This window comes from Cajanus cajan, chromosome 7 (assembly GCF_000230855.2).
Source record: "Cajanus cajan strain Asha chromosome 7, NIPB_CcT2T_4, whole genome shotgun sequence".
In the NCBI taxonomy this organism is placed as follows: Eukaryota; Viridiplantae; Streptophyta; class Magnoliopsida; order Fabales; family Fabaceae; genus Cajanus; species Cajanus cajan.
Window position 1 is genome coordinate 7,245,397 of NC_138523.1, and position 14,206 is coordinate 7,259,602.

At 30.7% G+C, this 14,206-nt stretch overlaps 1 protein-coding gene across 1 annotated transcript; it reads right to left on the minus strand.

The window, feature by feature from the left end:
* Positions 1-2,122: 2,122 nt before the first annotated feature.
* On the minus strand, positions 2,123-10,624 carry LOC109805697 (CDPK-related kinase 1). The gene is made up of 11 exons (XM_020367872.3): positions 9,350-10,624; positions 7,510-7,640; positions 7,200-7,241; positions 6,957-7,065; positions 5,979-6,057; positions 5,600-5,896; positions 5,387-5,502; positions 3,878-3,985; positions 3,748-3,810; positions 3,497-3,664; positions 2,123-2,768 (listed from the first exon to the last, which is right to left on the minus strand). Exons 1-11 carry the CDS (start codon positions 9,836-9,838, stop codon positions 2,631-2,633), a joined length of 1,740 nt encoding a protein of 579 aa, XP_020223461.1. The 5' UTR covers positions 9,839-10,624; the 3' UTR covers positions 2,123-2,630.
* Positions 10,625-14,206: the final 3,582 nt, after the last annotated feature.

Consider the following 14,206-nt stretch of genomic DNA (forward strand, 5'->3'; position numbering starts at 1 on the left):
GACTCGCATTGAATCTAAACTAAGTATTCTATATACAAGCTATAGATTAACACACTTCTTTGAAAAAAGAAACTATTACACTACTATTAATTTTATATTTATTCTCGTAATCATCAGCCAAAAAGAGATAGAGTACATTACATTCTTCACCACTGGCAATTGTCTACCTTCCTCACTTCCAAAGCCTATAATACGCTCAAATTTGGTAGAATCTTGGTAACATAGTTGAAATCTTTTATCAAGTTACTTATGACAACAAAATACTCTAGTCTAGTAACACAAAATACTCTAGTCTAGTAACATTCAGGAGTGAGTCTAAAGATATCCTTTGAGATAACAATTGAACCTTTACCACTAACCTTTGAAAATGTGTCATCAATGTGCTACAATTATTATACCAATGTTTTTTTTCCAGTTTCTTGCATAGTTTGTTGAAGTAGTTTTTGTGGAATTTCCATCTAATTTCTTCTAGAATGAGTTGCATCGGATTTGTCCTTATTATGTCTACCTCCTGAACATATGTTGAGGCTATGTTGCCATGGTACTCTTTATTACAAGATAATTTTGCATGAGTTTGTTTTCCATGAATTTTTTAAATTGTCCTTTATGTGTGGCCTGGCCTGGCTTACATGTAAGTTTAATGATTTTTTAATAAATTAATTATAGAAAATTAAAGGATCTTTGAAATTTATGATACTTACATAAAAATAAGAAAAAATGTGTACCTTTCTCTATAATGAAAATCTTCTTTGATCCTTAGAATACTTTGATCTTCTTGAGAAGAGAATCAAGATTTCACTCCCTTTGACTTTTCTTTCTACTGTCTATCTTCCATGATGGCTAGGATTTGAGAGAATACTTTCTGTCAGGAGTGTGGACCTTGTTTCACATTAGTGGATATTTATAACCCCTAAAAATTGTTATTCTCATCAAATAACAATTATTCTCAAAACTGCTCCATTAAACCCATTTATTATTTAGTCCTTAATTATTTAATTAATTATTTATTAATCCTTTTATATATTACATATTTCTCACATGAGACATAATTATCTTACATTGCAGTGTTCGCACCATGAACTAGTCTTTTTCCTATTGAGTCAGACTCATTTGGTTGATGTCCTCTTGCTACCATTGCTCCACTTTAGATATATATATGCAACATGAGTTTTCTCCTACTTTCCTAACTTTCGAAAACACGAAACTTTGAAAGTGGCTAGGTTCAAAGATTCTTCTGCATACTTCATCAAGATCCTTATTCAGTCCAACTATAAATTTGTGAATCTTGACTTCCTCTACTAGAGCTATGTATTGTTTCTTGTCTTCAAGTCACTTCCATTCAATTTCTTCATAATCTGAATGTCTCTTATGTTGCATCCCATATTTCTTTAGCAATACTATAATCCATAATTTTTTTCTCTAATTTCATCGGTCATGCTGTTAAGCAACCATGGCATCACCAAGTTGTTCTTGAGCTTCCATTTTGGGATTGGGGTTTGGCTTCTCCAATGAGGTAATTACTCTCCCTTCCCTTGAAGAATAATTCAAACTGATCTTGTTCATTGGTTGAAATTTTGAATACTCAATGTGGCTGTAATAGGAAGGTTAGGTCCTTCAATTAAACAAGACACGGACAGACCCTCTGGTTTGTCACTCTTAATGCGAGCTGATGATAGTGTCTAGAATCAACAATGGTTTATCAAACTCTTAATACCCCGAAGAAAGAATTATATTTTGGTATGAATGATTCATTACAAGGGAGATAAATAGGAATATAGATCAATAGTTCTACACTAACAGAAGGCATTCTTCTCTTAAAGATAGCAAACTAAAATAGGAAACTGTATACAAGACATCTTAAGATAATAAAAATTAATGCTCTTCTAGCTATACGAAATGGAATTTTAATGCTAGAAATCTGAAATAATTATCCTAAAATTAAGACTTAATCACCAACATATTGAAAATTGAACTCCAGAAGCTTTCGAGTGTCTGCAAAACTTTACACTGATATCATTAGAAGTTTGGAACCATTTAAAGATACTGTGCATAGCTCATTAATCAAATGCCAACCATACCTGAGGAAAAGGGTTTTGTATTTGCTTAGTTTGCAAGTTATAGATTCAAAACTCCATGCTGCTATTGTATATAAAAAGTACCATCCCTTGTGGCTTTGAATAATAATAATAACATAAATACAACAAGAAAAGCTAAAATCTGTCGACTATCAAAGAGTTCACGTGATAAGAATGCTTATTGATAAGTGTCATGGGTACACAAGGGGTAAACCCTTAAAACAACTCATCATTTTTCAGAGGTTCTGATGGTCCTAAGTACAATTTCTGGTCTAGCTTTCATCTGTACAAGCTTCTAACTCCAGAACCACCAACCTAAAGTGAGTGAGAAACAAGGTGGGGAAAAGGTTGTGTTTGAAATCTTGGAAAAGTGGGATTAATATATGATGTTGCATACAGCTTCATCAGCTACAAATTCCTATCAGCTACTGTCTTTAACTTGCAGAAGCCATCATAGTGGTTGCTGATGGAGTTAGCTCATGCATTTAGTTTCCATTAAAATATTTTAAGGTAAAAGGGGCAAGCAAAAATAATATCAACTATGTGTGCATTCTCTCAAGCCTTCTGAAATGCACGAGAAGAAACCCCATGCAGAAGCCTGACAAACCCCAAGAAACTAAGCTTCCCATCTGAGTGTCTTATCCAATCTTGAAGTACTACATGAACAGGTACTGATGGACTAAGCCCAAGTTCCTGAAACATGTCGATTTTAAAGAGCTTAGTACTTAGTATCATTATGCATGCGATGAAGTATTATACTATAAAAAACTAATAAAGAATCTCATTTGAGGTATCTATCATGCTGATAAAATGCATAGGACAATTAAAAAAGGAAGTTAAGGAGTACTCTTAAGAAGAACCTGCAATTAAAAGAGGGCAAACACAAGTAGTTAACAGGTTGGGAATAATTAATCAGGATTGCATGTTCTTTGTTCTAATCGTGCCCCAAAAGAAAGAATGAACAAAAATAATATAGCGGCTTAGGCAGCATTCACTACATTTAATCATGCAACATAGAACATGTTTCGGGAAGATTAATTTTCTCACTTTTAGCTGTTTTTTCAAGAAAAAAGCTATTTACAAAATAAGCTATATGTTTGGAACAACTTAAATTTGTAAAAAAACAAAAAAAAAAATCTGAAAAATAAGATGTTTTTAAGAAGCTAAAATTTTGAAGCTTGTGATTATTTTTCAACAGCTTCTTTTCCTTTGAAGCTGATTTACTACCTAAAACTGATTTCCTTATTGTATCCAAATGAAATTAAACATTTTAAATTCATTTTTCAGCAAATTAATCCAAACAATATTTCATTATGATTATAATTGATCATAGCAATAATCGATTATTGAAATAATTTAATTTTCACAATTTTTCCAAACACACTCATAATGGTATAATAGACAATGGGATGTGAAAATACCGAGGCAAGCTCTTCAATCATGATCGGTCTATTTCCATCCTTTTCAAAAAGCTCATAGGCACGTCTTGCATGCTGCTCCCAGCTCTCCATTCCCTCAAGTTGATGCACACTTATAGCAGCAGCACAAAATTCCTCAAAATCTAATTTCCTATATTGGATAGAACTAACCTGCCACATGAATAACAAATTAACATTCAGTGAAGGTATTTTGTTAAAACATTTAATGAGAAGGGATGTTCCAACAAACTTACCATGTTCACATAATCTAAGACCCGTGAATCCTTTGAGGCATCAGTAGAGCTCCTCAAAATAGCCTGCCAATAAAAATATTAATGCCTGGAAGAAATTTGTAAAAGGAACAAGCTTGAGATATGTGCTGACCGTCTTGAAGTTCTGCATAGATATTAACCCACTTTTGTTTGGCCCTAACAGAGTAAATTGATCTCTGAGATAAGCTAGCTGAGTTACTGTTAACGTCTTTGCAAGAGCCTGAAAAAATAACAACCGTTTAATCAAATATTTATCCATTTCTCTAACAGAAATAACTAATGGTTACATCAAGAAACATGGAATAGTTTATTACACTTGCAAATGATGACAGACAAGCACAAAAAACATTTCACAACTAATCAATAAGTTAACTAGTTATTAATTGAACAGCCTGAAGAGCCTTTTAAGATTCTCTCTGCTTCATTCTTCTCTTAAAAATTTTCCCTTTAGATAGGTGCGGTTAAATCCCTATCTGAAAACATTATAGTTTGAGTTTCTACCAATTTTAGCAATCATCCTTTCTGCTTTCTTTTATGTTCCTTTTGGGCCCTCTCATTATCATACTAGCCAGAATATTTATTGTGGTTGCCCCTAGAACAACTAAGAATTCAAACATTAAATTTCAAAATAACCCATTTAAATTTGAAAGCCTAATTGCATGCTTTTTGTGGATGATATAATTTTGGTTGAGGAATTAAGGGAAGCAATTAGCTTTAAACTTGAACTTGGAGACATAGTTAGGAAGCAAAGGATTTTTGCTTAAGTAGGACGAAGACCAAGTATATGCATTGCAATCTCAACAAGAGACATGAGGAAGTAAAAATGGGAGAAGTTTCATACCACAGGCTTCTTAGTTTAAATACTTACTAAGTGATAGGGAAACTAATGAGGAAGTCATACACCGGATACAAGTGGGATAGTTAAAATGGAGAAAGGCATTACGGGCTATTTCTGATTGCAAAGTACAAAACTCAAAAATAAGTTTTATCATACTTCTATAATTTGGCTTTATTTTGTGGTAGTGAATGTTCGGCTTTAAAGGAACAAGAGAAAAAGGTAGGAGTAGCAGAAATGAGAATATTAAGTTAGATGTGTGGCCACACAAGAAAGGACCACCAGATACCAAATGATTTGTATAGTACCGATTGATCATTGAGGAAAGGACCGAGAATCAGTTAAGGTGATTTATATACTTACAAAGAAGGCTCTAGGAGGCACCAGATTAAAAAAGTATATTGCTTACATTTTAGTCCTGTGAAAAATGAGGAGAGGGAAACCAAGGACATTGGAGGAAGTGGTCAAGAAGAATCTCATGATTAACAATATCTCTAAACTCTGGTTTTTAACCAAGTCGAATGTTATTGAGTAATCTTTGTAACCGACCTCACCTAGTGAGATAAGGCTTTATTAATAAGAGATATGAAGTCTCAATATTGATTGAATGTTGCATCAAAATCATTTGTTGGCACATGATTATACATGGTTCACTTTTCAAGTAGTTGTCATAGTCAAACTTATTTAACGATGTCATAATGCATGATTGGATAACAGTGTAAGAAAATTTTACAATACCAAAGATAAAATTCAAAACTATAGCCAAATAACACCAGTACCACATACCCCTAAAGCGGATTTGCGTAAAGAAGACGAGCAAATGTAAGCTTTAACAAGCTTGTGGATTATCATATCCAAAGGTATCCTCATATCATCATGATGATTCACCAACCACGGATGACCTATGCATAAAATCAGGCTATAAGCATAGAGTTAATGAGATCAATAAATAAGCATATCAATACCATGTACACCACCATGGGAAATGGGAAGACATACTAAGTGCCTGAGCTGCAGTCAATCTTTTACGATAATCCTTATTCAACAACCTCTTTACAAAATCTTTTGCATCGGTAGATAAAGAAGGCCAAGGAGCCTCATCAAAACTTGGATCTGCCTTCAATACAGCCCGAAATATACCAGATTCTGTCCGGGCCCAAAAGGGACGACTTCCACATAAAAGAATATAAGCAATTACACCAATGCTCCACATATCTGCTTCTGTCCCATAAGATCTATGCAAAACTTCTGGAGCTACATAATAAGCACTTCCCACAATATCATTCAACCTCTCATCTGCAAAAAGCTTCGGATTGTTAGCACTGTTGTCATATTCAGTCAATAAAACAGGTATAGAAAGCACGCAAATATGCCTGACCTGGCTTTACATAGTCAGACAGTCCAAAATCAATGGCCTTCAACGTGGAATTTTCATCCTTAGAAGTGAAAAGAAAATTCTGAAGTATAAAACCAATATTCATGGTTAGCAAAACAGAAGAACAAACCAAGAAGGAATATAGACACCCATGTAAAGGAAATATTCAATGGAACTTGTCATTTGATTTGTAACTTTAACACAAACAGTTTTCATTTAGAATGATCATTAACCAATAAAGAATGAAGTTTGAAATAACTCCAATATATGGCATTCATACCATCATTTCCAGGCCAGCAGTGGCATAAAAACTTGTTTCTTTCTAAAGTGGAAAGGTACATTCGAAAGCATTACACACATTGTGGTAACATATGATAAAGGGACACCAAAACTCGGATGAACCGAGCATCACTAAAAGTCTAAAACAGTAACAACTGGATTCCAAATGAGTTAAACTTAAAAACCAAAGCTGAGAATAAATTTTAGGTTATGTTCCACTAACTGTGAAGTATTTAACCAAATTATTGAAAATTCTAGAAAGAGCAAAACAACATTCTTAATCCTTAGCTATAAGAAACATATTGAGATATAAATGCTACATAGTAATTAATAAGAAACTGCATTGGGTAATTAAACAGTATGGAAACTGGCGCAAGAAACAAGTTGATTCCTGTCTATTATTTAAGTCCAGCAAAAGTTTTCCAGGACTTGCTAGCGCACTGATGAAATTAAAAATGAAACATGGTGGAAAATATAGTTCTATGGTGTAATTAATCCCAAAGAAAAGAAAACTCCAATGTCTAAGTTCCGCAGCTACCCCAAAAATAAATTTAATAAAATTAAGAATTTCCTTGAGTGCAAGTTAGAAGCACTTTTGAGAACTTCTCTACTAGAAATACATATTTTTCCGTAGAGAAATTCTCAAAAACATTTTTAAACTTGTATCTAAACAGACTCTAATTAACTTTATAACTTAATCACCTCTGGCTTGAGATCGCGATGAACAACACCCTGCAGATGACAAAAAGCTACCACGCTTAATATTTGAATCATAACAACTCTGGCATCCTCTTCTGAGTACTTTCCACCCCTACATACCACAATTGAACTTGTGCATGGTTAGAATGTTAATAAATGCAAGGGTAAAATAATTAAATCAGAATGTCTCTTTACTTTTCCCCACTTTTGTGGTACAGAGGAAAGCAAATTGACAAACATCATTACCTTGAAAGTATCCTATCTAGCAATTCTCCTCCTTTGCATAACCTGAATACCATAAGATAAATAAGAATATGAGCTCTTAATAAACTTGACATTTCAAAACAAACAGCATAATTATTTTACAGTAAAAGTAAATTCCAATAAAGGAAGCCTTATGTGTCAATCAGTATTAGTAACATTGGTCGCATGCAAATAAGTCTTCTTTTCCCCAGAAAAATCGTTCAGATTGAGATTAAAGTAACATGTTCAGTAGCATGAAAGCTTGTAAAGGGGATTCACAATATGGTTTAAAAGAGTACTAATATCAACTTACTCCATAACTATATAAACATTATCATCATCTTCATAGGCTTCATAGAATTGCACCAGATTCTTATGTCCTGTTAGAGCACGCAATATCTTCACTTCTCTCCTTACATCCTCTATGGCAATTGCTGTGGTCATCTGCCAATCATCACCAATTTGAATAAGAAAAAAAAAAAAAAAAAAAAGGTCCAAAGAAACATCAAAATCCTATATATTTACTATGGTTCTAGGTTTGGCCAATTGAACCATTTTACACCTGAATATATGCAAAGGTAAAATTAGAGAGTTCAACTTAAAACACATTGAATGCACTCCTAAAACAGCTATTCCCATCAACTTGACAAAATAGTATTTTCCCAACAAAAACAATCTTCCTATCATGAGAGTAGTTATGGTCAACCACAACAATTCCCTGAAACCTAACTGTAACTAGCACACAACCAAGCTTTTAAATTCCAGTCACAGTATTGCAAAAAAATTACAAAGCTAATATTCAACAAAAGAAAACATAGGTCTGCTATTACAGTAGAAAAACCCAAAAACTTACGTTATGGCCACAAACCTTTTATTTATTTATTTATTTATATATATATATATATATATATATATATACCCTTTTTTCATAATTATTTTTGGTTTACATGAATTATTTTATCCTTTATTTATATTTCAGTAAAAAAAATTCTACATATATGAAATTAAAAAAAAAAAACTAGTAACCGATAAAAATATTAAAAAAAATAAAAATAAAATAAAAAAAGGAAAAGCAATAAGTAATAAAAACATAAAATCAGACATGGTTTTAATATTAAGGCCAGCAACCGCAAGTGTCACATCAAACAGTGCAGGCTTTTAAGGTCTTCACAACCGTATTTCAACGACAATTACGGCCACACATTTTGCCTGCAACTTTACTAGAAACAACACAACGGCAACTACAACTTAAAGCAATAACTAAAACCAATAATAATAACAGTGAAAGAAATCCACTTCATGCATAGGCCAGTACCATGGAAAAAAATGATTGGTTTCTTAAAATATTTCAAGATGTCAGATTTAATTACTATAAAAAATTTAATACCTACATTTTAACATAATCACATGTTTTTAGTTCCAACTATGACTACAATCACGTCACTTTTAATGTTTTTACACGATTTCGGTAAACTAATGTTTTAAAAACACTAATAAATGTATTAATTTCTAATGCTATTTTACTAAAATAATTTTCCTTTCTCAATAAATACATTATTTTTAACTCTAATAATTGAATAATTTATAAAAGAATAAATTTGAGAAGGAAATTAATATTTCATTAAAAGTAAGATATTAATTGTTTTGAATTTTTTTCTTCAAATATTAAATTGCAGCAATAATTGAGATGGAGAAACTACTGTGTTCAGTGACCAAAATTCAAAAAATGGTTAGTTTTAAGAAATTAAATGAAACCCTGAAAAATTAGAAAGCTAATCATGTTTTTTTTTTAGTTTCAAAAATTACATTTTATGGATAAAAAAAAATCAATTACAGTTTCAATCACCAAATTAACCATTTACTCTTCAATAAATGTAAAAACCTAGAACATTCTAATTTTTCTAAACACGTTATCCCACATGAGAGTGGGAATCTAATTCATACAAGATCAATTTAAAAGTTTTGACTATTTCAACGTGATAGTTTAATTTAATGACATACTAAGAAAACAACATGATTATATATAAACTACATGGTTGATATTATTAAAAGTTAAAAGTTCATAAGAAGGACCTTTTGAGGTTGAGGTTGGTAATAATAATAATTAGAGAAATTAAAAGCATAATTTACTCTAATGGTAATAATAATGAGACCTTGGGCTTTGGAATGACTTTGACGGCCACATCGATGCCCTTGAAGGGCCCCTTCTTGGGCTTGGCGGAGCAGGTGTAACCGAAATGGCCGCGGCCCACTTCTTCGTTGAGCTCGTAGTGGGCCGAGAAGTGTTTGGCGAAGCCGAAGGTCTTGTCGAGCCCAAGCTCGCACTCGGGCCCTTCGGGGATGGAGGCCTCGTTGGGCTTGACGGAGCCGTGGCGGCGGGCCAGCAGGGCCCGGATGTGCTTGGCCGGAGAGGGAGGGGGAAAGGGCCGCTTGAAGATCCTCAGCGGCGTCGAGCCCACGCTGCCCGGGTTCGAGTTCGACGATGGCGAGTTTTTGAACCAACTCGGCAGCGGGCTTGGGCTGTAGAACGGGAACTTAGCGGGCTTCGTGGGCTTTGTAGTCGAAGGTGCAACCTCGTTTGGGAACTCATGAGAACTTTCTTGTTGTTGGGTCTCGATGGGTTTGCCATGGCAGATTCCCATTAAATCACGAACCACTCAAAACAATAATAGCAGTTGCAAAAGAAGAAAGAAGAGAGAGAGAGAGAGAGAGAGAGAAGTGGAGATTTCACTGAGTGAAATTTGAGATCAGGGAAGTGGCAAATTCAGAGGCTTTTGAAGCTCAAAATTAAGAAAATTGAAAAGGAAAAAAGAAAAATAATAAAGTGGGTTGTGTAGTTACATAGAGAGAGAGAGAGAGAGAGGACTGTTTGGAGGAACTTCAAAAAAAAATGAGGAGATGAAGCAAAGATTTCACCAAAGTTCAAAACTTGAGATTAGGGAAGTTCTAAATTCTGGGCCTTTTGAAGCTCAAATGTAAAATTAAGAAAATTAAAAGGGAAAAACAGAAGAATTAAAAAAAAGTGAGTTATGCACTAGAGAGTGAGAGAAGGAACTGTTTTTTTTTTTTAAAATGTCTTTTTTAGGGTTGATTAGGGAAACCCAGAAAATGAGGAGGGAATTCCCAGAATGAAAATCAGGGAGATTTTTGAGGGGAGTAGATAGGCTTTTTGTGAGATGAAAAATGAAAAACTGAGAGAATTAATCTGCAGGAGGATCTTCTGGGGGTGGAAGAAGGAAGGGAATTTTTGAAAAAGAAGAAAAAAAAATGATGGGAGAAAGCAAAGGAAGAAGAGTATGAAGAAAAAGTGAGGGAAAGGAAGATGCTTGCTTAGCAGAAGCAGCAAGGAAAAGAAAAAACCAAGCCTCCTTTTTCTGCTTTTTGTAAGGCTTTTTTTTTTCAATTTTAATTTTTTTTATTCTCTAGTTGTTATCAGTGCTTCCTTGGTGAACAGTTCTGTGTAGAAATACACTTTATCAGAGAGAGAGAGTGTGTGTGTATTGTTTCTTGTCTGACAATAATGGTGAGTGGGGTTGGGTTTGGATCCTTCCAGCCTGTCCTTATTGATCCCACAAAAACTAACATGTAGTATTACTATCCATTTCATATGGAACAATGTAACAAGTAAAACAGGTTTAGAAATTTAAGCTTTTGTACAAAAATTATAAGATTTTGTTAAAAAAATTACAATGTTGTTAGTTGGTCATATTAGGTGAGATTTTCCTTGTCAGTCCTTTTTTTTATTTATAAAATTTGGATATGAGACTTTTCTTAAGGGCATTCAACCCTATAACTTTTGAACCAACTATTTATTAATAAATTTTATTAATAGAAACTTTAAAGATTGATTTTAGATATTTTAATAAAGTATTGATTGCATGTTTATATTAATATAATGAAAATTACTATTTTTAGATACTTAAATTTAACTCTAAAGGTAAATGTTAATATATTTTAAAATATAATATTAAGATAAATATGATAAAATAAAATAAAGGGAAAAATAATCAAGCTTTCGCTGGGTATGTAGTTAAACTTTCAAGTTTGACCTTATTTTATTATTGGCTTTGAAAGGCTGTCTTTTTCTGCTTTATATTTTTGAATTTTTGCATGGTGGGTCTGTTTTTGTTTTGCCAAATAAGTGGCTTGAGATTGGAAAAACATTTCAATTGAGGGGGAAAATTAAAGCTGAAAGCACATTTATTTGGTCGTTTGACTCACCTTAGAATTCTTTTTAGTTGTTATAATCATGAACTGGTAGAAAGTTTTCTTATGGAAATTATTCTATTAATGAGGATTTATTATTATTATTATTATTGAATCATTCATGGTCAAATGACCCAAATCTGCAATTTATTTTTCTTTCGGTGGAATCTATTAAATTATGTATTACTATGAATGAGGCAACAAGGGGAATGTTGTAAACAGTGAAGCCAAATTAATCCAAAATACTTCAAAGCAACAATTTCATGATACCTTCATTTTATATTTTGGTGGGTTTCAATCGTTATCGAGTATATTAAAATTGAAATTGTAGTATTCTTTAATCATTATTGAAATTGAAGTATAGTTGGATATAATTATGGTCTTTAATTATGTAGTCCAGAGTTTGATATGTGTTATTATGAATCTTTGTATTATGAGAGATTAGTTTTTAATTTTCTGTATAAAAAAATACTTTTAATAATAAAAATAATATTAAATTGAATTTTTCCATTGTCATCTTTGACCCAACATTTTGGATATAATTAGGAGAATTTAATTTTTATATATTGTTAAAAATATATTTATATTAAATTATTAATGGTTAATTAATAATTGATATAAACAACTTTAAGATATTTATATAGAAATAGTATTTTTTTAATATATGTATTGCATAAAATAAATATTTATTTATGTATAATTATGTTTATAAAAAATACTCTTTCATATTATGAGTGTATTCATTATTTACTCGTATTTTAATTAAATTTTCATTATTATATATGTATATTGAATTTAGTTTCTTTAACCACTACTCAAGTGATAAAAAAAATGTCTAAGAAAAAAATTATATGACTTTTATACACTAAATACTTGAACTGTTTTTTTTAAATATTTAACACCAAAATTATTCTGTAAATAATTTAAACTCTATTCTGTTGATTCGAAAATATTAATTCAGTCTTTTTATATTTATTTTTTAATATTTTAATTCCTCGTACATTGTATTTGTTGATTAAAAAATCTTAAACATTAATTTAGACTTTTATATATATTTTTAATTATTTTAATTTTTCGTTATACACCTAGAATCAATATATTTCTTAAATCAATATTCATTATACCCTACAAATTATAAATTAATGACTAAAAAAATCACGTTAAAAAGGATAGCCTTAATCCGGTTAAGAACTCAAGAAAAATTAATTTCTAACAAAGTTAATAAATAGTTTTGTTAATACTATGATAAAAAAATAAATTATATATATAATTATTGGATTACAAACAAAAGGTGATTTAGTTTTTTATTTCAAAAAAAGTAATTTGACAAGATATATCTTTGATATATTTAAAAAAATCAAAATTTTAACTTATTATTGAAGAATAAATTACACTTCTAATATCTATGTAATGTCTAATGTGCAATTCTGTCCAACGACTTTTTAAATTCATCAATTTTAATCTCTTTATTTTATAAAATTTGCAACTGTTAAGTATTTATATATTAATTATTAAAATAGTATGGTTAATAATGATCTAACTTTAAATAAATGATAAAAAATTAACATTTAATAATATTTAAACAAAGTATTATCATTAGATGAAAATAAGATTAAAAAAATAATAATTAAAAACACAATTTAATCTAAATATTATTAAATATTAATTATCATCTCATTTACTTAAATTTTGTTTATATCAATGTTATAATTTCAAAGATCAATTTTAAATATCAATAGTAGAATATTTAACAAAAAAAACTAAAATTATAAATTTTATAAAATTAAAGAACTTAAATTACAATTTTAAAATTTTAAAAATTAAAATCATATAAATACATTTGTAACCCTCATTAAAATATTCTTCTAATAAAAAGGCAAAGATTAGTTGGTTAGCAAATTCCTATTAAGATATTTCATTTGAATATTTTATATAGTCTATGCCCTAATATTTTATTTACTCCCAAAGTCTAGCTTTTAGTTGCACGGAGGGCCCCACTGGATCAGTCATGAAAGGGATAACACAGATGGTTAAGATGAAGCAAAGAAGCACATACATCACATAATCCTCAAGAGAAAACTACTTAATTTATCAAAATCAAAAAGCATTAAATGCTTATTATCTTGCATTGGGAAATTATGGATTCATAAGAATCGACTTGGACATGGACAATGCCCAAAAGGATAAAATAAATTATTGTTTATAATTATGCAATAAGCGAGAAAGAATTTTATTAAATAAGTAACTAACATGTTATTATTAAAAAATATGATTAATTATTAATATAAAAATAATATTACACTGACAGTAGTATATAGGTGATTAACTTTATTTCTATTTATAATTAAGAGGAAAAAAAATTATACATCCATAATATATGATAATTAAGTTTAAGGGGGAAATAGGGATGTTTCTTACCTTTAAAGATCTATACTTTTATTTATAAGGAATATGAATTGCTGTGTGTCTTCATCCTTTGTTAAAATACAACATGCTCATCCTCTAGTCTCAACTAAAAACATGATTGTTGTTGACGATACACAACCAGATTCAATTTTCTTCGTAACATTTTAGCAGTTTTAAACTGTAAAAAAAAAAAAAAAAATTACGTTCAAAACTGGGGGAGGGATTATATAATATATATATATATATATATATATATATATATATATATATATATATATATATATATAATCTAAGAGATATGAACTTTTCATCTAACGGTTGGATTTACAAAATTCACATTTAATATAAAGTTATTTAGCGGTGTAACACTTAGTAAAAGTTACACCGGTGTCGTTTGA